The 19,398-nt window shown below is 42.8% G+C and overlaps 1 protein-coding gene across 2 annotated transcripts; it reads left to right on the top strand.

Annotated features, from left to right (window-relative positions):
* The first annotated feature begins 11 nt into the window (after positions 1–11).
* Positions 12–13,460, top strand: KARS1 (lysyl-tRNA synthetase 1). 2 transcript variants are annotated; one of them, XM_016196765.2, is made up of 15 exons: positions 27–106; positions 2,521–2,700; positions 4,278–4,437; positions 5,346–5,511; positions 6,552–6,645; positions 7,284–7,470; positions 7,553–7,678; positions 8,914–9,033; positions 10,048–10,210; positions 10,318–10,491; positions 10,647–10,732; positions 10,978–11,063; positions 11,655–11,781; positions 12,478–12,621; positions 13,183–13,460. In XM_016196765.2, exons 2-15 carry the CDS (start codon positions 2,555–2,557, stop codon positions 13,276–13,278), a joined length of 1,875 nt encoding a protein of 624 aa, XP_016052251.2. In that variant the 5' UTR covers positions 27–106; positions 2,521–2,554; the 3' UTR covers positions 13,279–13,460. The 2 variants fall into 2 exon arrangements, with proteins under 2 accessions (XP_016052260.2, XP_016052251.2); XM_016196774.2 differs by lacking the exon at positions 2,521–2,700 and having other exon boundaries at positions 12–106.
* The last annotated feature ends 5,938 nt before the right edge of the window (positions 13,461–19,398 follow it).

A 19,398-nucleotide genomic window follows, 5' to 3' on the forward strand; every position in this document is an offset into this window, starting at 1 on the left:
ATTGCAGTACGCCCTCGTTCCTTTCAGTTCGGGGCTCGGGAGAGATGGCTGCGGTGCAGGCGTCTGAGGTGAATGTGGACGGCGGCGAGCCAAAACTTAGCAAAAAGTAAGTGTTGCTTCGGGTCACTAAGGCTTTTCCAGCCGGAGAGTCCGGGTTAGGAAGTTCCTCTGGGCTCCGGCCGAGGCACCCATGCCTGGGGCCTTCCTGCTGGTTCTCGTGGGTGCGGACGCACAGGGACGTAGCCGCTATGCCCCGAAACTACATTCCCCAGGGTGCCCGGCGTGGAGCTGGTGGGGTCCTCACCTGTCGGACTCCTGGAATTAGAGAATTCCAAGAACTGGGAGGTTTGACTAAAAAGCGAAACTTAGAGACTGAAAAGCGAAACTTACTCATTCCGTTCCCTCCCTGTGAGGAACGCTTTCTTTTATTATTGAGGCACGCCCTTATAAGGAGGGTGGAGAAATGTTAAACATCCTAGCTTTTAAGAAAACCCTTTTCTTGCACTTACCAAGGCCATTCTGAACCCTATATATTAAATCGATCAGTTGTGACCCTGGCTGTGTACTCGGTGAGAGCGTCGTCCCCATAAACCAAAGTTGTGGGTTCGATTCTGGGGTAGGGCACTTACAGGAATCAACCAATGCATGCATGGATGAGTGAAACAGATTGATTTCTCTCTCTCTTTCTCTAATCAGTCAATAAATAAAAGTCAAATAAATAAAGCTGTCAGTTCTAAAACTGTGTCGGGCGCCTGTCCAAATGGGTTATTCAAAGGACCTGTGAGTATTGAGGGAATGACTAATGTCTAGGAGTAGGGACTGCCTTGGTCAGCCGGGTACACCAAGCTGCACTTAGCATTGTTGGATATAACTGTTAATCACCCCAAATCCTTGGAATGTGAAGGTAAATATAAGTAACGATTAACCGCCCTTTTTAACTATGTCTTATATTCTCAACATACTTCACTCCCTCTTAACCCATGTTCTTCACAGAACATAGGCAATGACTTGATTGACTTTTCTCAATACTCCTTAGGATAGTATGTAAAATAAGTAGAGCCATTCCAGAAGCATAGGAGAGAAGTTAGTTCATTACATGTAATGGCTGTTGTAATGCATTAGGGCTCAGTTCTCTTGCTGAGCCCTCATGGAATTGCACTCAAACAGTAAGAATGTTTCCTTTTGTGTCTCTGGGTTTATTCTCTAAATATTCTTGAAAAATGAGAAAGGAAATGACTAAATTTATGGTTCGATAGCACCCTAATATGTTGTCCTGAGAGTGTCTGATGAATCTCTATGTTTGGAACCTGGTGTTGGACTTCTGCCTTTGGGGAGATCAACTGGCCTTTCATCTTTTACATTAGTAATTGAACTCTAGGGTTATAAGTTACAGATGCCTCCTAAGCAAGGTCTCCAGTTGAAAGTACGATTTCAAGGTAAATTGAGGAAACTGGCCAGTTTCTTTCTACTGATTTTTCTTAGATTAATCATAGCTACCACTTTTTAAAGTAGCTTTTATGTGTCAGGCACTGTGCTGGAACTATACAAACTTTTTGCCTAATCTCAATAATGACCTTGCAAGTGTCCATTTTTCAATTTAGTAGACTGAGGCTCTGGGTGATTACATACATTGTTGAAGTGTGCATAACTAAAGTATGGTCTTATCACTGATCCAAAGCTCTGGAGCAGAGATCTAAAATCAAACTCCACAGCCCAAGTTCTTTGTACTATACTGACTCACATTGTCTAAAAGAATCTGCTGTTGATGGTATATATTCCTCTAGTGACCATGGGCTAAAATAATTTTATTAATATTTTCTTCTATTGCTTATTGTTCTTGGAACTTCCTTGGTTGGAATCTTTGGTGAGCACTACTTTATTACCGGTTATTGTCTCCAAGTTAAAAAACAGATGGGCTGCCTAACAGGTGACTCATTTCCAAATGAGAGGCCAAATTTGTTTGAATGCAGTATAAAGAACATGATCCCTGTAATTCTGTTGCCTTCCAGTGTTAACATATAAACATAATGTAGTTTAAGAATCTTCCTGAAATTCTCCTTTCTTCTTTATTCCTAGATCTCCAAACAAGTCTTATCTTTGAAAACTCAGGTGCTTTCATGTGGCTTGCTTTTAGCTTCATCTAGAGTTTGCAGTTGACAGTGACATTTTATGTGCTTTCCAGTGCCAAGAGAGAAAACCACATGTCAGGGGCTTCAGAAACACTGCATTAGGTCCTGTCTCCCATTTTCTAGAATATTGTGATCATTGCTACCTGTAAGCTATTGCTGTTGACTTGACCCCAGGTATGGATCTTTTTACCATAGCCAGGACTGAGAACATTGTCAGTTTCGGTTGCAGCAGAGTGAGTGTTAGGGGTTGCTGTCAGTTAGGAAGGTCTTAAGTAAAATGTGACCCTTAAAGGTTTTGCAACCTCCCCCAACCCATAAGAGTAGGAGTGCTGGTTGGGTTTATGTATATTGTCTGTCCCATCTGACACCACATCTCTGTGTTTCCTGTTAGGTGGTGGTAATCATTAGTTCCAGGGTGTTCTGCCATGTTGACGCAAGCTGCTGTAAGGCTTGTTAGGGGGTCCCTGCGCCAAACCTCCTGGGCACAGTGGGGGCAGAGGGAGCTGCGACTGGGCCCACTTGCTCCTTTCACAACGCTTCACAAGGACAAGCCACTTTCTAATAAAAGAAGGTTGGTGCTCATTACCTTCTTTATTGTTCTGGGAGCAAAAGTCCTCCCCTTATTAGGTCCTTTTCTGATAAGCCTCTGGCTAAGTCTTTGGACTTAGACTTGTTGCTAAGGAAACGAAAAGCCCTGCTACCAAAACCAATAGTCCTTTCTTATTTTCTCTTTAATAAATTCATATTCTCTGTCCTTAAATCCTTGAGATGACTTGTGGATCTTATTCTAGAGCAGTGCTGAAACGAAACCCTTGTATAAATAAAGAATTTCTAGTTCAGGTTGTTTTCCCTTTCCTGTCTGGAATTTTTTTGCTCCTGAGATTAATTTGGTTTCCAGTCATGTCTATCCCCAGGACCTTTTTGGATTATCCTTAGCATTGAATTGATTTAAAGAGTAACACTTATTTGAATGGTTTATTGTACTAATGCTAAGAAGAACTAGACGGGATTAGATGCCCCCTAACTGAATTACAGCACAATGGGCCCAGCACACTATTAACATTGATGGTTTGAAAGAATGATCAATTCTATTTGAATAATGAGGGTATCCCTCTCTGCCCAAATCTGTTTGGTTTCTGGGTTCACAGAGCAAGGTTTCAGATCATAAAGGATAACAAGTTATGTAAATTGCTTTGCTTTTTGAGTCTCAGGTGACAAGTACCAAGAGTGGGTAGTAAGGGATTTGACCAAATCTCTAAGGTTTCTGTCCTTAACAGAGAGTAAAGGGTTAAGATAGGGATATCCATAATAGCTCACATTCACATGCTTACTAATTGCTAGGACAGGGTCATCTGTTTACATACTTGATCTCAATCCTCACAGTAACATTTGGGGAGGGGAGTGTCTATTCATTTTACAAGATGGAGAGAAGTCATTTGTCCAAGGTCATATAATTGATAGTTAGCTGTGTCAGATATTAGTCTCAGGGAGTCTGACTCCAAAGATGGTATATTATCCTCTATGCCATGCTGCTTTGTACACTGTTCTATCCAGGTTGGGGTCAGAGCCAGGCTCCAGTAGACAGTGAGACTAATGCTGAAGGCCATTGTCAGTGCATTGATCAATGCTGAGGGAGAGACTATCAGTAGAGTATCTCCTTGAACTCAGAAGAGCCATCCTTCCCCACCCCAGATGAACCCACTCTTTGGAGTGGTGGCAGACAGAGCTAGAGATGTTGCCTTATCATATCAGATCTGGTACTCAAGGAACTTCATAGTCTACAAAGGATAGATACTAGACAACTAAGATTCAGTCCCTGGACTCAAGGGGTTCCCTAGCATAATTAGCTTGAGAAAAGCCTATCTTGCTGATTTTTCTGGAAAACCTTTTTTCCTTTTCTAAATATAAACTAATATGTAGGATTTTTCTTTGCCATGGACCTCAGACTGGAAAGTGTACACTGAGAAAGAACTTTCACATCTTTATTCTAAGTTTATTTTTTCTTTGGTCTTACCCATGTATAGAGTTTAGTGACCAAGAGACTAGAACTGAGCAAGAGCATTTCCTTCAAGCTGTTTATATTTTTGACAAGTGGCGATGGGGCAGAACACAGTCAAGTCACACTGAACATTTTCATCTTCCCAACAGTGAGCTGAAGAGACGCCTGAAAGCTGAGAAGAAAGTAGCGGAGAAGGAGGCCAAGCAGAAGGAGCTCAGTGAGAAACAGCTAAGCCAGGACAATGCTGCTGCCACCAATCACACCACTGACAATGATGTGGGTGCCGAGGAGGAGAGCCTGGACCCAAACGTGAGTCCCCTGGACTACCACCCTGGCTGGGCACAGGGGAGCTTTTGATCGGGCTTCTGGCAAATCCCTGGGAACCAATGACTAAGAAGATAAAATAGGAACTTGAATAGTCACTGGGCCCTAAGTCACTGCAAAACGATGAGGGAGAGCCTGCTACTCCATCTGGTCAAAAGCACAGGCGCTGAGCATTTTTCTAATCAATTGTCAACAGGCATTTAGGAGAATCTAGTACTTCAAAGTGACTTGTTAGTCTTCCTTGGAACTAGGTGGGCTTTAATGCAGTCCCAGAGAAAGTGTCTTCCTAAAGGTGGACGAGGGTATACTTTAGACCAGAGATTGGTAAACTATGGTCTGTAGGCCAGATCCACTCTCCCTTGTCCCCCATCTCGTCCCTGCCCCCTGGTGGTGTAAGTAAAATTGTATTAGAACACAGCCTTGACCATTTTTTTAGATGTCTGAAGGCGCTTTCAGACTACAACAGCAGTTGAGTTAGTCGCATCAGAAAAAGTTTGCTGACCCCTGCTGTTGAATATTCCTTCTTTAACATCCTCCAGGTTCCATGGGCCTCCTGTAGGGAAAAGTCTGATGTGGGTGAGAAAGTGGGAATGAAGTTAAGTGACTCACCATGCATATGTGTCCACAAAAGTGGTAACCAAAGTCACCTATATCAATTAGGCTTAATATTTTAGGCAGAACTACAGTTTTTCTACTTGTTCAATCTTGCTTTTAAGTGCAAATCTCACTCCATATCCAAACCTGTGATTTCAAGGGTATTGGGGTGGGGGCAGTTAAAGAAACCTCAGTGTATTGGGGCTACTCTGGGGCAGAATACAGTACTTTGCCAGATGGGCCACTAGTCTGACCAGGTTCAACTTCTCAAAAGCGTTTTTGTTTTTGTATTTAAATAGCAATACTACAAGATCCGCAGCCAAGCAGTCCACCAACTAAAGGTCAATGGGGAAGACCCATACCCACACAAGTTCCATGTAGACATCTCGCTCACTCACTTCATCCAAGAATACAGTTACCTGCAGCCTGGGGACCACCTGAGTGACGTTACCTTAAAGGTGGCAGGTAGGAAGACTCCAACTTCACTGAGCTCCCTCTTCTGTTATTTTAGTGAAGTGTTCAAAAATATAGCAGCTTGGCCCGGCCAGGCGTGGCTCAGCAGTTGAGCATCGACCTAGGATCCAGGAGATCAAGGTTCGATTCCCAGTCAGGGCACATGCCCGGGTTGTGGGTTCGATCCCCAGTGACTCTCTCATCATTGGTGTTTCTATCTCTCTCTCCCCCTCTGCTGCCCTGTCTCTGAAATCAATAAAGATATATATTAAAAAATATATATATATAGCAGCTTGCTCTCTGAGATTTCCAGGCTCTCTTTCCCCTTCATTTCCCCTTCACCTTCTCTTTTCTTTGTCTGTTTCCCTGGTCTTACTTGATTTTGTGGGGCTTTGTCCTAGAAGAGATCTCTGGCTGTTAAATTTAGAGAGTTCCTGGGGGCTACACTAAAGGGCTTTATCCTAGACCTTAATGGAGCCCACTATAGTCACTCGTATGGCAATGGGTAGATCCACTCCCAGTTTTAGCTGCTATCTTCCATTTAGCCTGACACATTTTTCAGTGAATACCTATGGCTATTTGGGAGATTTTCAAATTTCAGACCCACTGGACATCCCATTACTCCCCACAAAGAGGTATTAGGGCTCTTGGTGATTTGCCTCATTGCTTATATTTGTGGATCCTTGGAAATATCTTTCCACGTAATTTTGTTATAAATTCTGTCGTCTGTCGGTGGCTTTTTGGCCTTGCCTATCTATTGTGAGAATTCAGGAAGATCCAAAAAAATCTATGCTGCCACCAACATTGCCATCTTCCCAGAATCCAGTGAACATCTTTAAAGTCAGATCTTCCTGCACATCTTTAACTGGTTGGAATGGGGATCCAACATTGGCATGAAGGTAAAGACAGGACTTAGGCCTATGGCTAAAATCAAATTATTCTGGTTTATGTTGTGCCCAGACACAAAAAATGCAGAGAGTGCTTTTTTGGCACTGACATCATGAAATGGCTTCTGGTTCTATCAGTCAATATTTTTGCTGTTCTTTTTCTAGGTAGGATCCATGCCAAAAGAGCTTCTGGGGGAAAGCTCATCTTCTATGACCTTCGAGGAGAGGGGGTCAAGTTGCAAGTCATGGCCAATTCTAGGTATATAGAAATATCCAATTACATGGTTTCTAGGTTGGACCAGAACAACACAGTTAGGGACAGAGTCCCATGTGGTCTTCTTTTCCCTTGATATTTAACGTTAGAAGAAGTAGGATATGGTTGGGTAAAGCTTGAAGAGAGAATAAAAAGGCCGTGTGGTCACCTGGAGAATAATGACTGTTCTTGGGTTGCGTAGCAGTTAAAAGATAATACTTTTTGCCCTGGTCAGTGTGGCTTAGTGGTAGAGTGTCAGCCCACGGACCAAAGGGTCATGGATTCAATTCCCAGTCAAGGGCACGTACGTGGGTTGCAGGTTCAGTTCCCCGCCCCAGTTGGGGCGCATACAGGAGGCAACCAATCGATGTGTCTCTCTCACATCAATGCTTTTCTCTCGCTCCCTCTCCCTTCCACTCTCTCAAAAAAAAAAAAAAAAAAAAATCAATAGAAGAAATACCCTTAGGAGAGGATTAACAACAACAAAAAAGAGATAGTATTTTTTAATAGTTTATCTTGAATCTGAGATTTTTCTTGGGCTCACACTAACTAGGCATTAACAGTTTATTGAGGTTCCAGAGTAAACCAGTGGTCAGTTTTAATTTGGAATATTGTATACTGAATTATATTTTACTTTTACTCAGGAATTATAAATCAGAAGAAGAATTTATTCGTATCAATAACAAACTGCGTCGGGGGGACATAATTGGAGTTCAGGGGAATCCTGGGAAAACCAAGAAGGGTGAGCTGAGCATCATTCCCTATGAGATCACACTGCTGTCTCCTTGCTTGCATATGTTACCTCATCTTCACTTTGGCCTCAAAGACAAGGTAAGCCCTCCTGACCTCCGAGCTGTGGTTTATCATACCGTTGAATCAGATGTGTTAGTGATCTCTGTTGCTTTTGGTTTAGGAAACGCGATATCGTCAGAGATACTTGGACTTGATCCTGAATGACTTTGTGAGGCAGAAATTTATCATCCGCTCTAAGATCATCACATACATAAGAAGTTTCTTGGATGAGTTGGGATTCCTAGAGGTGATGGAGAGTTCCTGACAGATAGGCTGCCTTGCTATGCTTGTCTCTTACTGTTCCTTCCCTTCCCTTTCCAAGGCATGTCCTGTGTCAATATCCTTCATGCTCAATGAAAAGTTCCCCTTTTTGCCAGTGTCTTTGTACTGCCTTGTTTACTTAGTGCCCTGATTAGGAGGCAAGACCTGACTAAGAAAAAGGACAAAGTGTCAGGCCACCCGCACAGTGATGACACCACACTCGATGTGTTAGCAACTCATTTTGCTTTTCTGTAGCATTAAAAATATTTTTTGATTTACTTAAACTAAATAAATATTTTTTAGGAAAAACACTTCTAAAACGTTTTTTAATTGTATGAGAAAGGTGAGTGCATGTTACTATAAAACAAGCATAAAGAAGTAAATAGAAGCAAAACTGAAAGTCCCCTTTTGTTTCTCCCAACTAACTCCCTTCCTGAACTTGTGTTTGATATGCATCCTTCGCCTCCATTTACTGTGAACACATACATATATACTTGTGCATGTTGCAGATGGGGTAGACGTTTTGGAAGGGTTTTATTTTTAAAACATAAATGAAGTCACAGTATGTGTATTATGATATACCTGTTTTGGGGGCTGTTTTTTCCACCTAATACATTCTGGAACCCTTTGCATGTGTCACTTTCTCTAAGTTTCTGATTTTTTTCTATAATGTTTCAGTGAACATCTTTGTGCTTGTGTGCAAGTGTGTGTGTTTTTAATTTATTGGGGTGACATTGGTTAATAAAATTATACAAGTTTCAGGTATACAATTGTATAATACATGTTTGCAAGTGTAATAAATACTACAAAATCTAATAAATTGCACTCGAGAAAGGCTGTTCCCCATTTAGATTCCGACTTACAGCTTGTGCAAGTTTATGGTACAGTAAATCCTTCCTTAACATCTTAGATTCTGCAACTTTAAGTGAAACAACATATAATCACATCAGTTTTACCACAGGCTAATTGATATAAACAAGAGTTAAGTTCCTATGGCATGTCCGTGTTAAAACTAACATTAACAAAATGTTCTTCAAGGAACTGTTGTACTGTGTTAATGGTGTTTGGTATTATTTGGAAAATCAAGCTATCTCTATTTTTTTGTCAAGCACTTGCACATTACTATTGAACTTAACTTTTACTTGGGGATATAACATGAGCTTTCCTCAAGGTCTCTGGTTTGACACCTCTGAGAACTAAATGTTTCTCCTTGTCCTTTAGATTGAAACTCCCATGATGAACATCATCCCAGGGGGAGCTGTGGCCAAGCCTTTTATCACCTACCACAATGAGCTGGACATGAATTTATATATGAGAATTGCTCCAGAACTCTACCATAAGGTAATCAAGAATATGCCCTGTTCCCTTAGAGAAGCAGAATGCTGGAAAACCATTGACTAGACAGGTGCAGTCAGAAATAAGAGGAATAGTAAGGGTAGAACAGCCAGGAGAATGCTAATTTGTCAGGCTCGTGAGTGTTACACTTAAAATTTCTCTACAAGATCATTGTATGTCAGAGGGCAAAGGGATCTTTCCTAGGTGTACATATCCTCCTAACCTACTTTGGTTTCTATTATACTTTGTAGTTCTTGAATTAGATCTGACTTTAGTCTTTTGTAGAAGAGAGAACTTAATCTCTCTAGAAGTTTGAAATAACTACCTTCAAATCACCAGAGTAAATATTGAAGACTATCATTCAAGATCGTTCGTTGCAGACAAAATCTCTTATAACTAGTTTAAGCAAAAGAAATATGTGGAAGGTCATAGTTTCCAGGAGGATCAGAGAATTGGGCTTGGAGACCACATGATGAGAGTTCTGAATCTGCTCTAAGATCATCTCATGGAGAACTCAGTATCTTTTCTACTAGGCACTGTTACCACAGCTCATAGCCCTGGCATTAGGTATAGGTCACTGCCCTTAGGACCTCTGCAGTTACTACCTCTAATCGCTAGATCTCTCTGGCGCCCTTGGTCAGAAGGAATTATCTACAATACCTACATCTTTCAATAGCTTCCTTGTTGACTTCTCACAGTTGTGTCTGTTTGGTAGGGAGCTTTGGTCATGAGTCTGCATCCTAACTGCAACAGACGCTTCTTTCTTGGGGGAGGTTCACACTCACAAGATGCAGGGGACACCCCAAGTAAGGGAACAGTATTCAGAGGTCCTTGGCAGCCAAAATAAGTGATGACTATCCACTACAAAGGCCTAAAGAGAGTAGGGTACTTGGCGTTTAGGTAGGGATCTGAGATCATGCCTGAGCTGTAAAAACCTAGTTACAGCTTTTTTATAGACAGAAACTTTCCAGACCCATTTAAGACAAGATTAGCCACCAAGACCGTGCCATATGTTGTTAGATGCTGGTGGTTGGTGGCATTGACCGGGTTTATGAAATTGGACGCCAGTTCCGGAATGAAGGAATTGACATGACTCACAATCCTGAGTTCACTACCTGTGAGTTCTACATGGCCTACGCAGACTATCATGACCTCATGGAAATCACGGAGAAGATGATTTCAGGTGACCCCCTCCTGCTTCCTTTGTCTTTCTCACAAGTCTGAGGGGCTGGTGTGCTGCTTTCAGGAGGACTTCCTGTTGGTCCTCTTTAAATGAAATTTCTTTCCCAGGGATGGTAAAGCACATTACAGGCGGTTACAAGGTCACCTACCATCCAGATGGCCCAGAGGGCCAAGCCTATGAGATTGACTTCACCCCACCCTTTCGGAAAATCAGCATGGTAGAAGAGCTTGAGAAAGCCCTGGGGGTGAAGCTTCCAGAAACAAACCTCTTTGAAACTGAAGGTACAGTGATGCACTCCTCCATTGTATGCCCCTTTCCTGTTTATCTCTGAATTAGATGGTGTCAGGGCTGGCATTTCTCACACTGTTCTCTTTGTATACTTTTTTACTGGGGTAGTGTAATATCTTTTTTCCTAACTCATACATTTGTGTTACAGAAACTCGCAAAATTCTTGATGATATCTGTGTGGCAAAAGCTGTTGAGTGCCCTCCACCTCGGACCACGGCCAGGCTCCTTGATAAGGTGAAAGGCCATGCATTTTAGCACATGCCCTCATCCATTGGTAACCAGTCCCCTGCTCCTTATGAAAGTGAACTAGAGATAAAAGAATTAACAAGTTTTGCTGTACTAAACTCTGTGCAGAATAGTTGTGGATGGTATCTCAGTTAATCCTTAGCCATTGAAGGCTGATCCTCTCCCACCTATACTGGAACAGTCAAAATGCCGTTCAGAAAGGATCTCTAGCTCTGCTTTTCTTTCTCACTAAGCTTGTTGGGGAGTTCCTGGAAGTGACATGCATCAACCCTACATTCATCTGTGACCACCCGCAGATAATGAGTCCTTTGGCCAAATGGTAAGATAAAGCATGGTGTGTCAGTTACGTATTGCTGCATAACCACCCAGAACTTAGCATAAAACAGTTTATTCTCGAGGTTTCCCGAGTTCATTGGATAATCTCTCTGCTCTGTGTAGTTTTGGCTAGGGTAACTCAAGTGGCTTTTTTCAACTGGGAACTCTGCCAGGGCACCTTGCTTCTCCACATGTGCCTCTCTGACAGTGTAGCCTGGACTTTCTTACATAGAAGCTGGGTTCTAAGGAAGCATTCCAAAAGGATAACCCTAGTGTGCAAACATCAGGCCTCTGCTGTTGTCCCATTGGCCAAAGCAAGTTGTGGGCAGCCCAGAGTCTGTGCAAAAGGGACTCCAGAGGGCATGACTACAGGAGGTATGGTTCAGTGTAACAGTCTACCACACAGATTTGTTGTGAAGATAATTAGAACTTTCTTGCCTCTATAACCCTTCTCACTATTGTACCAAATGATTAGATGCTGAGAATGCGTGCGGGCTTCAGTAACACTTTGGAGTCAGCTGGAATTCAGGAACTCTTAGGTTTGTACTAGGTGTTAGATTATCAGTGAACCTCTCCTTTGGTCTCTTGTCCCCAGGCACCGCTCTAAAGAGGGTCTGACTGAGCGCTTTGAGCTTTTTGTCATGAAGAAGGAAATATGCAATGCCTACACCGAGCTGAATGACCCCGTGAGGCAGCGGCAGCTATTCGAAGAACAGGCCAAGGTAAGGAAGGAGAGTGAACGAGGACATGTATTTGGTCAGTGAGCGTACTCACCAGGAAATCAGCTTGAGCCCTGGTCTGTGTCACTGCATCTCTTGGTGGCTTCAGCAGAAATGGAGGGTAAAGCCACTGGCTCCACTGGAGGAAGTCACATTTCAGGACTAAGAACTTAACTAGTTTGGCCCTAGAATTTCTACGTAAGAGGAGCTTTAGGCATGATTATCTGTGTAGGGAGTGTGACACTTGTCTTGAAAATACATTTGCCTAACGAACATAATTTTTCTCAGATGGTGCACTTATTGAAGTGACTTGGGGGTGGTGAGAGGCAAATAAGGATTAATGAAGACAAAGCCCCCACAGGCTGCCTGCACTAACGTTGCCACTGGCGGTTGGTTTCAGGAAATGAGAGGACTTTTGGGAATCATCAATCTCAGAAAATCAGTTTCACTGGGCCCACAGTACCCCAGGCACTAGAGCTGTTTTCATTTCAGAGAAATTTGCATGTGTTCTGAGATAGATGTCAGTCCTAAGCTCCAGCCTCCATCCTGGGGTTACTAGGAAACCCAGTTCCCAGCAAGTGCTGGGTTTCCAGAGCATCCCTGGAATGGTCATCCCTCTGAGCATTTTAACATGCTGACTCAAACACTGAGCTGATGCATCCCAGAATAGTGTCACTGTTTGGTTCTCTTCTCTTCTAGGCTAAGGCTGCTGGCGATGATGAGGCCATGTTCATAGATGAAAATTTCTGTGTTGCCCTGGAATACGGGCTGCCTCCCACAGCTGGCTGGGGCATGGGCATCGACCGAGTCACCATGTTTCTCACAGACTCCAACAATATCAAGGTACAGCAGCCCCCCACCCCATGCACACTTCCCTGAACAGCTCCTCTGTGTCAGACATGGGGCATGGTTAGCCTAGAGAATAAGGGCGGGCTTTGGGGTGGAGGGAGGAGCAGGCAAAGGAGTTACCTGCAATGCCACAGGCAGAAGATGAGCGTATCTAACCTTATAGAATATACTAATTGCTTACATTTCTTGAGGATTCAAGAAACATGCTAAGCTTTCTGCATGCATTATCTCATTTAACTTAAGTCAGCCCTTTGAGATGTAGAAACTGTTCTTATCCCATTTTTATAGATGAGGAAATAAAATTTTCAGAGAATCCCCATGTTTATTGATTGTTTTAACATTGTGCCCTGGGCAGTGCTATGCATGTGTTCTTTTCCATCCTCTAAAATTGAAAGGTACTGAGTTGAAATAAAGAAACATCTCTCTTTTCAGCTGGGATCTCTCTTTTCTCTGGGTTTTGCTTGTAACAGTAACTAGAGACAAAAGGAATGGGTGGGTAGCTGTGAAAAAAATAAGAGTGTTTCTTAGCTTCAAAATGCATTGTATCTCCTGTAGGAAGTACTTCTGTTTCCTGCCATGAAACCTGAGGACAAGAAGGAAAATGTAACTGCTGATACACTGGAAAGCACAACTGCTGGCACTTCTGTCTAGAAAATAGTATTTCCAAGTCACATAACTCAGGCATCTTTGCACTTCTGCAGAAGATAAAGGACTGTAAGGGAATTCTTGTATGTTGCTATCCATTTGACTGTCGCAGTTCAGTAACCAGAAAGGGAAAAGGAATTAAGAATTCCTCTTTTACTTCTTGTTACCAAATAAACCATTTGTCTCTACTCCTAGTTGTCACTCTTTTACCTTTGGAATGTCAGCTTTTTCTCAGGTTGCTGGCCTAAAGAAGGTTTAGAATTACACCTCCTTACTTAATAAATTTATATTACTGTTTGCTATGTGCCAGGTGTTGTTCTAAGGGATCAGAGACACAGGAGTGAACAAAAGCCAAGTCCCTGCTTTCAGGAAACATTATTTAGGGGTGGGGGTCAGGTGAGCAGACAAACCAGAGAAGTACGTACATGTTATTTCTGGTAGTGGTACATACTAAGAAAAAAAATAAAGCAGATAAACAGGTGCTATTTTAGAAGTGGATGGGGACAGTGCTATTTTAAATATGTGATCAGGGAAGATGTAGGTAACTGGAGATCTGGAGATGGAGATCTGAGAGAAAAGGGCAACCCAGACTAGAGGACCACATTTTTTGAAGAAGAACAAAGCTTCTGGTGTGATGAGAGAAGCAAATGAAGGTTAATGAAGGGCCAGATCATACAGGCCACCCCCTGTAAGCCATGCAGAGGAGTGTTTTGTTATAAATAAGGCAGAAAACCACTGGGTTTTGAACAGAAGAGTGTTTTTAAAAGATGTTTTAATTAGCATGTGGAGGGCAAGAGTGAAAATAGGGAAACCACTTACACTAATGCAGTGGGCTGTGGAGAGATGATGGCTTCGACTTGGGTGGTTTAAGGTAATGGAGATGGTTACAAGTCATTGGACTCTGCCTCTGTTCCTGAGGTCAGCAAATTTGCTGGTGGAAACTGGGTTTTGAGAAAGTGTAAGATTTCAAGGTTTTAGACCTTAACAGCTAAAAGGTAGAGTTGCCCTATATTTACTGAGATGGGAAAAAAACAAAAACAGAAGGGCAGATTTGAAAGGGAAAGATGAGCATTTGGTTAAGTTTGACTTGCCTGTTATGCATTTAATGGGAATAGCAGCATGTTGAATAGTCTGAAATTTTCTTATTTTCAGCTCAGTTCAAGAATGACAAGGGTATGGCTGAGGGACTGCTGTTATAATGGAATCGCTGATCCCTGACGGAGGCAGCTATGGGGACCTTTTTTCTGATGAGTCATACAACAAAGGACTTGTCTTCTGTACCTCAGCAAAACAGCAAGCATCCTCTTTTGGGAGATACTTTCACAGGTTTCTACTTCTTAGTTGATAAAATGATCTAGGCATGCAGTTACCTAACTAGGAAGGACTTCAGGGAGAGGTGAACGCCTCCCCCTCTTGCTGTTTTTGGCCTAAGCATAGGCTCCAGGAGCACTTAGTAGTGATAGTAGATAGCCAGTGGTATTTCATAAGAAATACTTCCACCTGGCACATCCTTCTGCAAGGTGATGTTAAGTAAAATGAAAACAGTCATCTCATCAAGGGAGAGGGTATACGGTCAAGATAAGGGTCTGGACTTTAGGCAACATTGTACCATCAATGTGGACCGTTGGAAGAGGCAATAAGGATTAATGAGGTCACAAGTGACAAAAAGCTTTTTAGCAGTAGACTGGGGGCAGAAGCTAGTTCTCAGTCTCAAGGAGGCTGGGGATAGAATTGAAGTAGCAGTAGACAACTTGTTTATGGGGTCAGCAGGATAATGACAAACAGGATGAAAGCTAGAAGGATTATAAAGTTGTCAGTATCTCCTTATACAGTTGACGGCTCACAATTTGCTAACTGCTGTGCTGGGGTGAACAGAGGCATGGTCCCAAGCTTCATCAAGCTTCTACACTTGTAAGGAAAATAGACATTTAATAAATCATTAAAAATGTACAAGCCCGGCCAGGCGTGGCTCAGCGGTTGAGCATCGACCTAGGATCCAGGCAATCAGGGTTCGATTCCTGGTCAGGGCACATGCCTGGGTTGTGGGCTCGATCAATGACTCTCTCATCATTGATGTTTCTATCTCTCCCTCTCCTTTCCTCCCTGTGAAATCAATATATATATATATATATATTTAAATTATATTAAAAAAAAATACAAAATGGCCCTAGCCAGTTTGGCTTAGTGGTTAGAGCATTGGCCTGTGGACTAAAGGGTCCTGGGATTGATTTTCACCAAGGACACGTACCTCTGTTGGCAGGTTAGATCCCCAGCCCTGGTCAGGGCGCATGTGGGAAGCAACCAATCGTGTGTCTCTCACATCGATGTTTCTCTCTTTTTCCCTTCCACTCTCTGAAGAGCAATGGAAAAGATATCAAGTAAGGCTTTAAAAAAACAACAACAAAAAAACATAAAATGGAAGCTCTGGTAAATGCTTTGAAGGAGTAGGGCAAGAAAAGGCAACATTACACTGTAGGGGTTAAGGGGAAATGACAAGAAGAGTGATTCACTTTTTTAACTTATGCAACTAGATTGATGGTGGCACCTATCCCTGAGACGAACCCTAGAAGATGATTCCCCCACCAGGATCAGCTCTTCTTTAAAGACAGAAGAGGGGAATCGGTTGCAGATTAAAGATTTGGAGACCCCAGCAAGTGTGCTGCTTTCCATACACCAGCGTTGCACATGCTGGGGTTGCTGGCTCCATCCCCAGTAGGGGGTGTGCAGGAGGTAGCAGCCGATCGATGTTTCTTTCCCTCTCCGTTCCTCTCTCTGAAATCAATAAAAACATATATTTTTTAAAATGTTGGAGAGACAGCAATGAGGAATAGGATCCTTGGACTTGCAGGAGGCCTCTGGCCCTTCTGAACTAGAGAGAAGGATGGGATAAGTAAATTGTAAATGTCTGTCTCTAAATTTTGAGGGGTAACAAGAAGAAATGTGAATTCTCTCATCTTTAGAAATTGAGGTATACAGTTAAGGGATTGTACAAGCTCCTGAACAACCCAGACAGCTATACTACCTATTCCTGACAATCTGAAGGTTTTAGACTTGCACTGTCCGTTACAGTAGCCACTAGCTACATGTGGCTACTGAGCAATTGAAATGTGGCTGGTTCAAATTGAGATGTACTATAAGTATAAAATACCGGTTTCCCTAAACTTGGTATGAAAAAAAGAATGTCAAATACCTCAATATTTTTTTATTGATTACACACTGAAATAATACTTTGTATATACTGGGTTAAATAAAATATATGATAAAAACTAAAGTTTCACGTGTTTCCTTTGACTTTTTAAAATGTATCTACTAGAAAAATTTAAATTACATATCTAGTTCAAATTATATTTCTATTGGACAGTTCTGTTTTTTATTTTATTTTTTAATTATTTCATCTGCCTCCCTTTTTTTTTTTTAATTTTATTTTTACTGACTTTTTAGAGAGAGAGTGAGAGCAGAGAGGGAGAGGGAGAAACATCGGTTTATTGTTCACTCACTTACGCGTTGTTCCTTGGTTGCTTCTTGGATGTGCCCTGACCAGACACGGAACCCGCAACCTTGGCATACTGGGGCAACGCTCTAACTAGATGAGCTTCCCGGCCAGGGCTCCTGGACAGCGCTGTTTTAGACAAAAATTCAGACTAGTGTTCCAAAACGCGGTGTCATTCTGCTGCTGTTTAGACCATATCCTACCAGCGCGCCAGCTTCCCTCAGCCCGTTTCACGGATTTCTTAAGCTCAGCTCCGCAAGCCGCCGGACTCCACGCACCAGCACCACGCCCCGCGGACGGACTACAAGGCCCAGCGTTCACTGCGCGCCACTGGGGGCGGGGCCTGAAGAACAGCCTCCTGGCGACGTCACGTTCCCTACGCTGCGCCGGTTCCGCGTGCTCCGTCGAGGGCGCGCGTCTTGAAGGTGGGAGGGTAGCGTCCGTGAGGCGGTGGGTGTACGCGGCCAAGGGCGTGCGGATGTGGGGGGTTCTCTGAGGCTCTTGGGCGAGGTGCTTTCAGTCTGACTTTTCTGAGGCCATTTTGTGTGGGAAGAGGTGAGGACTGTGCCACCCCCGGTGCGCGTTACGTGGAAAAGTGCTGCTGCTTTCATGGAGGGGCCGCTTTACCAGCTGCGGGCGAGAGCGGGGCAGGTGCCCTCGCAGCCGCATCCCGCAGGGCCCAAGGGGGCGGGCGCGCGGTGTCCCTGCTTCGCGGGCCTGGAGTCTCTCTTGTAACTGGCCGAATGGGCCCCAGCTGGGGAGCCTCTAGTGCCAGCCAAGAAGAGAGTCCGCTTCCAAGTTTATGGAGGAGGGGGCCTGCGGGGAGTAGGCTTACTGTCCTCGCAACATCGCTTAAACCTTTCACCTCCCCTGGCAGCCGGCCTGCCTTAATTTTTATTTGAAAAGGAAGTGGATTCATAAGCTTTTTGCAGCTGTGATAACAAGCTGTCTTGTGGGCAACAAAACAAAACAAAACCACAACCTGTTTAACTGAGCTATTGTTGCACAGAAAGAAGCTATTCAAGATCTAGGAGAGAGTGCATTTGAATTTTAGTGGACCCAGTATATCAAAAACATTTGTTCAACTATTGTGCAGGCCCATCCAGACTCAAATATGTTAATGAGGTGATGATACAGTTCTGGGATGCTTCATCTTAGGGAGTCAACGTTTCTTGTAGCAAGTTCTGTCTTTCTAGGCTACTAGTGGTTTGTGATGTGTATCTCTGGTTTAATTACAGGTTGGTTAATTATCTGCCTTCATAAAATATACTGCCCTATGACCCCTAGGAATGAGAGGGAAACCCAAATGGAGGATTTTAGGATCTCCCGTGCTTTTCTTTTACTCCAATAGATGCAAGACTTATGTTGGGTCTGACTTTAAAGTCACAATTTATGTCAGTTCCTGCAGATTCTTGTGTTTCAATCACTGTGGTCTGATTTTCCATGACCAATTATTTCAATAACAGGCCTGCACACCTGAACTGCTAAAATTTTAAGAGTTTATTTGAACAAAAATCAATACTAATCCTCCAGCACAAACAGGAAGTGGTTTGGAGCACTCTGCAGATAGCAGCTAGGGGAAAGACAGACCGTGCATAAGCAAGAAAGGAAATTATTTGACTGGGTATACCTTAAAGCCTAATTGGCTGTGATTAGTTGTCCTTAGTGTCTTGATGTAAGCTTTGTGGAGGTAAGAAACATCCAAACCTATAATTTTATGAGCTTATTTGAACCAAACTGAAAATGGTCAGGAAGCAAAACCTTGATGGATTGAGAAAATGCTCTGGAGAGTGGCAGTTTTGCAGCTTATTTTATATATTAGAATAAAAGACATACGGAGGGTTACATGAAATCCATGTAAATTAAGGGGGCTGAAGAAAGCAAAGCAGGGAAATCTCTGGAATTGGATAAAAAAGGCAAAAGAGAACACATAGATTTTTTACATTGATGGGTACAGGATAGTCAGTAATCAACATAGCACACAGAGATTGTATTTGGGGAACAAGATGAGAATGAGGGGTTCTGGTCTCTTGTTCTGGTGGTGGTTGTGCCCTGAGGGGTCTGGAAAAGGAGATGACCTGCTTATGTAGTTAAGGAGGCCAGTTAAGGAGACATCAGTTTTCAGGAGGCCCAGTAAAGTCTTTTTTCTTTTCAAACGTTTGGCTATGTCCTGATCATATGTTTTCATTTTCTACCAAGAAGCTTTTCATACATTGAAGTCCAAATGAGGTCATTGATAGAGTCAATAGTCAAGAGTGGGAGAGTTTCTCGCAAAGTATCCTAGGCCTCTTTCAGGTCTCATCTACTAACCAGTTTTTATTCATGGCTTTATGCACCCATTACAGCCCCACTTTCAAGGAGCTCAGGGCAAATCAGTCAGGAAAACCAAAGGTTCTTTTTAGTAATACTAATCACAGTTGACACTAATTATGCTCAATATTATAGCAGTTACTTTCTAGAAATATTTAATCCTCGCAATAACTCCATGGATTAAATACTACTGTTATTCTTATTTTCACAGATGAAGGAACAGACACAGGTTAAGTAATCTACCCAATTCCACACAGTTAATATAAGCAAAGCCATAATTAGAACCCAGAAATGGTGACTAAAACCCACACTTCACAATTCCTGAG

This window comes from Miniopterus natalensis, chromosome 18 (genome assembly GCF_054644295.1).
Source record: "Miniopterus natalensis isolate mMinNat1 chromosome 18, mMinNat1.hap1, whole genome shotgun sequence".
NCBI lineage: Eukaryota > Metazoa > Chordata > Mammalia > Chiroptera > Miniopteridae > Miniopterus > Miniopterus natalensis.